This window comes from Loa loa, assembly GCF_000183805.2.
Source record: "Loa loa unplaced genomic scaffold supercont3.352, whole genome shotgun sequence".
In the NCBI taxonomy this organism is placed as follows: domain Eukaryota; kingdom Metazoa; phylum Nematoda; class Chromadorea; order Rhabditida; family Onchocercidae; genus Loa; species Loa loa.
In genome coordinates, this window is record NW_018108532.1 from 15,490 (window position 1) to 23,250 (window position 7,761).

The window sequence follows — 7,761 nt, forward strand, 5'->3', positions numbered from 1 at the left end:
CCATGGTCAAATATGTGCCAGAACTGATGCTATAGTATCAGTAATTTTGGCAGTAGCTATGGCATTCATCGATTTCATTACTTTGATCAAAATAATTGCATATCGCAGAGTAAGCTTACTTCTGACAAGCGAATGTTTCAGTAATTCGTTACAATTTGTACTAGCAGTAATGCCTTATGCATATTTCCTGCGCTCAGATCCAATACACTCCAATGATTATTTCTTAGATTTCAGGCAATGCAAAGAAATTCGATAAGGTCAATTGGTAGTGCTATCAACGAAAAAGAAATAATGTTCTTCAAACAAGTAATGAAGAGAAATTCAAATACTTTTGAGAAAAAGAATTTATGAAGATATGAGAGAGAAGCTCGAAAGAATATTAGATTTATCAAAATGACTTGACATACTTTCTGCTTACAAATATGCTCTTTCTAGGATTTCGAGAGTTTGTTACGAAAGTTTCATGTCAGATTATGTTACTATAAGTTACGTTGTTGTCACCTTTACAGTCATGCAAACTTGGATTGATTTACATTTTGTGCTGTATTGCATTCAATGTTCCTTCATATTTCACCACCGATAAATGGATACTATTTATATCAAGCACGATTGTATGGATTATGGTACATTCATTGGATGGGTAAGCTTCTTTCTATCAAAATTATATCTCAGACCCTTTAGTTTTATGAATTTACCACTCAGTTAATTTGCTACAGTATACTAGAAGGCATATCGTCATATATCATTCAACTTCAATATCATTGTCTCTAATGGTTGCTGGAAGGATTTGTTCATCTTTCAGATTAATCTTTCTGGTTTTCAACCGGAAGCTTATCAACAAAACAGATCCCGGTGAAACGCCAATAGCACTCGATGTAAACTTGAATTTGTTTCGAACGAGGCAATGAAGTAAATATTTTTTTTGCATCCCTATGTGACGGACTGATTATTCCCATCTGGAATGGCCAATTTTTTTTCTTTTGAAATCTTTCGGAAATTCATTTGATTGTTTTACGGATCCAATACTTTGTTCATAACACTTGCATGTCACAGAGTAAGTTTACTTCTGATAAGCGATTGCTTTAGTAACTCATTGCATCCTCGTATCAATAATCTTGATCCATGTTTCTTTTTTGCTGCAATTTAGGCTTTCAGATCCGGCATGCAGATCACATTGCAATGACTTTTCCTGAATTAAAGCAATAGGAAGTATGTAGGAATATGTAGGAAACAAGTCATTTTCCAATAAATTTAAAATTTCAACTCCATACAACTAATTTCAGTGTTGCAAAGAGTAGAAACCACAATTCTCCTCTTTAAAATCATTCATTTTTATCTAGATGGAATAATTGGACGACCAAAGTATTGAGAACATCCATAACATCGAACATTACTTCAACCCTAATCCTAAATTTCAATATTTAATCAACTTTGTGCAGTTTTGAAGACCTAACTACGGAAATTCTTTCATTTAGCACTTGGATATTATTAATTCTACATAATGAGATATTAATTCCAGTTGTTAATTTCATCATTTGACATCATTAGACATTAATTCAGGTTGTTAATTTCATCATTACACTCCCTTATACTTACTTAATCTCTGAGCATCGGAAAACTGAATGATAGGATCGGATTTAATAAAGTTACAGCTTCATAGAAATGACGATAGAGAAGGTCAGAGAACATAATTAATACTTTGTATTTTGAATCTAAAATTTGTAAACATTGAGGAAATTTATTTTTATTACCAGAATTTAATAACCAAAAGAAATGTTCATTGATAGAAAAAAGTTGAAAATAGCGTCGTCCAACATATAATCATTTATCCATTTTTTGACTAAGATTTTGCTACATTTATCGACCTTACTTTACTCGACTACATGTTGTAATTAATTGTAATTAGTTGCAACTGATTGCAGGTAGCCATAATTAATAGCTCTGCAAACTTTGTTTTTGACTGATTCTTACATTTTATTTTGTTTTTTTGCATTTGCGTTTGCATATAGTTTGGCAGTGGGTAACATACATTGTGGTTGACTGTGATTTAGAAGTTATCGAACTGTTAGTTTTTGGCTTGTTTCCAAAATATAGCAATTATATTATTTCTTGAAGAAAAAAGTGTAGCATTTTTTAAATAAGTGTGGTATTTTTTATATAATTCTATATCATCAGTCATTAATTTCAATTGTTAACGCAGCATTACAATCCTTTATACTTACTTAATTACATACCATTGAAACATTGAACAATAAAATCCGATTTAATATATCAAAATTACAGCTACATAGGAATATGGATAGAAAGGGTAAAGGGATAATAAAGATGACAAAGGTGGTAATTTTTCTAGTTTCAGAACTGACCTCTGACCTCAGAACTGTGCCAGAATTCTCTCTCTAATTCGAGGACAAAATCGCTTCTAAAGATGTGTTTCAATGCAGTTGAACAGACAACACCGAGCGTCATTAGTTTCCCCTTCATATTATCGTTATTAATTGTCATGTCGAAGTCGTAATTGCCGAGTTCGTTGTTGCATTAACCAAATTTATCGTAATAAGATTTAATTATCCAAGTTTGAGGTTCATTTCCCAAGTATGAGAAGCGAAGAAAATTAAAGAAGTCGGTAAGAAAGAATAGAACCTCTCAGTCTTTGTCACGATGAGAAGGAAACAGTCGACAGAGAAAAAATGCCAACCTATTTTTGACAATAAGTAGATCAAGCAAAGCGGCTATGATGAAGATGTATTGACGGTCTTTTGATTCGGTAACTCAGAAATCCCAAGTAATTTTTTGATTGATTCTGCATAACTGCGCACTGTTTCAAATGTTTCCTTCTGAAAAAATTTAACTTAAAAATCATTCCCGTAAGCTCAGTCAACTAATCCATGCAAGGTACAAAAAGGATAAAAACCACCATTTCTCTACCACATATAATCTTTTAGTTTAAATTAGTTACGGCCTGTCTAAGAAGTTTTCAGTGATTGCAGAATAATTAACTGACCATTACAGTTTGGACAGAAATGTAAAATAATTAAAATGATGGGAATATACAACAACTAGAACTTCATGGAAAAAATAAGTCAGCTAGAATTCTGTAAATGATCATAGGTTACATACACGTGTCCTAGCATTGCTTGACACATTTTTCGATAGATTCTGAGAGGTATTTCCCAAGTAATATAAATTCCTGAACTACGAAAACAAAAGTAGATTCGGCAGTGTTTGCCTCACAACGTTTTAGAACAAATCAACAAAAATACATACACTGTTCCGGTAATTTTCCCATGATTTACTAAATTCCTCGAGTTTCGAATCGATATTTTGTCTCGTAAATATATCATCACCCTAAAACTAGCTTCAAAAGAGTACAAAATTTTGGATTTTATACAGTAATTGTTATTTAGGACCAAAATCACACATAACTTCGTGCCGCTAAATAGTTGGTAACTCAGAAGTACTCCCTAATTAAATCTGAAAATACTGACGTCAATTTAATATCATTAAAAATATTGAAGAAATTTACCTTATCTTATCTAATTCTTTCTAAAACAACAGGAATTATTCTGAAATTCCATTAAATTGCAACCTCAACAAGCCAAAAAAAAGAATCTTTAAATAACACCTTTTCCTCCTTCATATTACTAAGCAAATTTTGTAAGTTATTTTCCATTTTGGAACCTTTGAAATCAGTTGTCCGTGATATTAATCGGATATCCTCGAATTTCTCTGCTTCCCAATCTTCAACTTTCTGCAAAAACTAATGACTTGAAATATTAATTCCAAAATCTAAAGCAAGACCCAGAAAATAGAAATTCTTACGGATTCCCATTCACTTTCTTTGGCAGCATAAAATACTGACATGTATTTTCCAAAGTAAAATACATTGGCAACAGCCAAAATTTTTACCTTCTCCAGAGAATTCATATAGCTTGCTGTTTAAAAGATCGTTAGATCGAAGATTTTATGATGGCAGATAAACTATATCTATCAGAAACAACTTCCCATTTGTTCCGTTCCCCATTTCGTTAGTATTTTTTTCCTCCTCCCCTTTTTCTTATAGATATTCATGGAATGAAACCTTTTTCCACTTGTCTTCAAAAAGAAATTCAGATCTCATCAATTCAAAATTTTAGCGCATAGTTTCTCTAAATAACTACATGATTTTGGTTCCATAACAGCCCCAAACATAATAACTGGTACACTTACGAAAGATTCACTATATAAAGCAATGAGAAGATACATAGCATAGTCGTAGTTTTGTTTTCTTGTAAAACACCTGAAATCTTCTAAATTTTAACTTGCGATTGAAAGAGATGAAAATTTAATCGTAGGCAATTATTTCTGCATTTATCAAGGGGTAATAAAAATATTACGACTTTTGGAAAAAAAAAGAAATATACAATATTTCCTGAAATATAATGGTCTAAAAAAAACGAATCAAGACAAACACAAATATGAAAAAACGAAAATTAGAAAGGAAAACTAAAAAACTTACCTGTCAGTTACAAGCGTGAGCATATCGTTTTCAGGATTATACCTATCTCCTGCTAGTCGAATCAATTTATCAACAGCATGTTCATCCAAATGAAGTGCGGATAGCTTAAGTTGAACAATAATGACACGTGAACGCATATCACGTAACGAGTTACCCTGATGGACATAATCGCAATAAGACACTGTTAAAGGAAAAAATTTATGACGTGCTTTCTCTTCCAATTTCTCCGGCCACTTTGTACAAAATTCTGAAATGCGAAAAATCAAGTAACGATAAAATAGGAATGGGCATTATTAGTAAGTGATAATTCAAATATTCATGGATCTACTCATTTGGTGTAATGCGTTACTTATGTAATGGGTATTGTAAATCTAGCCATTGTAAATCAAACCATTTCTGAACTCCAATTGTTAACACATAATAATGTAATATAGGACTAATTAAAATTTTTGATAATGTATCTCATACTTCACTGACAATTCCTATTTCTTAAAGCATCTATCTTTAAGCTAACTTTGCAAAGAAGTTAATATTAAAAGCAAACGAACTTTTGATTGCGTTACAGTGCCTTTCAATAGCTGCTGGAGTAAGATGAAGGAAATTCGGTATTTTAACCAATTCCAAATTACCTTCCTAAAATTTCTACAATGCATAGCTTTTAAAAGTATGTGAATAAATATATGGCTTCATGATCAAAATATATTATCAGTACTTTCGCAGAGAAACTCTGTTAAAAGCATTGCACAGGAATATCAAAAAAAAAAAAAAATACCGTTTTGAACGGTGCCCTCCTTTCTGGATGCCTCCTAGCACCCATGCGAACTGGTAGTGGTACCACAGAGGAACGGAATGAACGTGCTACTGGCCAAACACTTGGCCAGTCTTGCTCGGTACTCATTTCTTCCTTTCGCGGCCGACGAACCTAAATGTTCTTTTTCAAATTTAATTCTCAACTATATGCATAATGGAATGATCTGAAGATAAAGTCTGACATACATACATGGACATAGAGTAAAATAAAAGTCCAATTTTTTTTGTCCCGATAGCGATATAATTTAACACAGCATTTTGGAATTTCAGTAAAACGGCTAGCCAGCTTTTCAGAAACAAACAAAGTAATTCCTTACTTGATTATTTTAACTTAAAACTTGCAATCGAGACAACAAGATCTATATATTTCAGCAGTTTACTGTACCACAGATACATATCTTCAGTGAAAGTTACTCACCAATTTGTCCAATTCTTCTTATTTAAATATCAAAAACAAATGATTGTACAGCGTAACTTCTGTCGGAGAAGCAAGATATTATTACTAACCATCATTCGTTGAAATAAATCACCACGTGGTAAATTTTGCGCTTTCATTTGGCCTGTTTCCCTTTCGATATTTAACTGCATGCGCAATTTGCGTTTTGGAGACAAAAATACGGGACGAAACGGTTCACCCTATTAAATTATTAAAGTGTTAGACAATTAAGTTTTTCACAATTTTTCAATAAAAATATTTGAAACTTGACAAGGATATGAATTTCAATAATAAATCCCTGTTGCGAACGAATATCACTTGATTCAGTTCTTCCACTTGTTTGAAATGACTGGCAATATTGAAGAATATCATAATATCAACTATCAGATCATTCCGTCAATTCACCTAATCAGTCTTCATCCACGAAACGTCCAATATTTTCGGGGGAGATTGAGGATTTTCGAAATATGTTCTATCCTTTTTTTCATGACCTTATCTGATTTAATACGATTGAGAGGAAAAGAATTTCGGATGGTAAATTAAAGAAATGGGATGTAAACTATACTTTACTGTCTAGCTGCTCATTCAAAACTCGTTTTTGGTCTTCTTCATCATCTTTAGGATTAATTCCGGATACAGCCTGTTTCATCTTTTCCGCTAACGTTGACTGCAAACGGCATTTACTTGTATCCAGTCGAAACTGTGTGCGAATTCGTAAACTTAACATAACTCTTCCTGCAATCTAAAGGTTGAAATTATAAACCATTTGCCTGAAATTGCAAACTGAATTGCAAACTAAATCCAAAATAAATTGTTGTTGCAAATAGACAACTGATATTTATATATGCAAATAGACAACAAACTGCAAACTAAAATCAAAACAGGCCTAGATTTACAGTAATATTCCCGTCATATGAAAACTGCTAGCAGAAAACTGAATCATTGAATCAAATAGGAAATCAATAAATCATCGAGTACCAAAGATCAATGAAGTTTGAAAGACCATCTCATCTCATCTAAGAGAACACAAAGGAAGGATGATAAGATGATAAGCATAAGTACTGATATTTGAAGCGGAATATGGGCGACTGTTAACGTTTACAGAAAAAAACAAAAGTTATTTACACAGTTGAATAATAACAACAGAAAGCTAGAGAGCATGTATTTTAAAGAGTTTACGAAAGATTGATAAGATTAGCGAAATACAGTGCTGCACTGGAATGACCCAATCTGTCACAAAGAATGAAAAAGTCAGTCGTTCTAAAAGCAACAGTAATGGGTTCATGCTCTAATTGCGACTATTTGTCGGGTAAAACTGTAATTGTGACTCTGAAAAAAGACTGCGGTGATTGTCTTCTTGTATGTACAGTTCACCGAGCAATGTCCATTTGTCCGATAAGTTGTTTACATCTCATTAAGTTTCCTAATTGACCTCTTTGTTTACTTATGTTCAAGTGTATCGTCGAGAAAATGCTGCAATTACCGGTTTGTTATTGATACAGTAAATTGCCTGTTTGATAGCTTATTTGATTCGAAACTGACCCATAAATATTATTCTGGAAAGATACTTCACCAATCTTTTCCAGCTAACTGTTCATTATTTTCATTTCAAACATTAACTTTGCTTTAAATGCATAAAAACGTGGAATAATATAAGGACATGGTTTCAGATGATCACTTTTTGTAAACCTTATTAAGTATTTGCTTTGTTTTCTTGGTTTATTTAATATTTCTATATTTGTCCAATTGATTACCATCATCTTTAATCACTCAAATATTTTCGAAAAAAAAAGCAAGCAAGAGATATGGAGGTGTAAATGATCGAACGTACGCAAAAGAGTTGTAAACAAATTGAAGCAATTTAACGTAAATAGATTGAAACAATTTAATTAAAAGAAATGAGGTATAATTTTTTCCTTAATTTGATCCACATTTAAGATGAAATGATTTTCTTCCAATTACTTTATAGTAATTTAAATGTTTAATTGAATTCTTTCCTTAATAATGCATTTACGTATTT

At 32.1% G+C, this 7,761-nt stretch overlaps 2 protein-coding genes across 2 annotated transcripts; one reads left to right on the forward strand and one right to left on the reverse strand.

Moving 5' to 3' along the window:
- Positions 1–237: 237 nt before the first annotated feature.
- On the forward strand, positions 238–908 carry LOAG_10854 (hypothetical protein; the record flags this gene model as incomplete). Its single annotated transcript, XM_003146378.1, has 3 exons — positions 238–306; positions 510–640; positions 803–908. The coding sequence occupies 3 exons, from the start codon at positions 238–240 to the stop codon at positions 906–908; spliced, it is 306 nt and encodes a 101-aa protein (XP_003146426.1).
- Positions 909–2,447: 1,539 nt separating this feature from the next.
- On the reverse strand, positions 2,448–6,482 carry LOAG_10855 (MRPS35 protein). The gene is made up of 9 exons (XM_003146379.2): positions 6,307–6,482; positions 5,813–5,941; positions 5,268–5,417; positions 5,044–5,128; positions 4,496–4,742; positions 4,207–4,276; positions 3,623–3,748; positions 3,265–3,345; positions 2,448–2,834 (listed from the first exon to the last, which is right to left on the reverse strand). The coding sequence occupies exons 1-9, from the start codon at positions 6,466–6,468 to the stop codon at positions 2,730–2,732; spliced, it is 1,155 nt and encodes a 384-aa protein (XP_003146427.1). The 5' UTR covers positions 6,469–6,482; the 3' UTR covers positions 2,448–2,729.
- Positions 6,483–7,761: the final 1,279 nt, after the last annotated feature.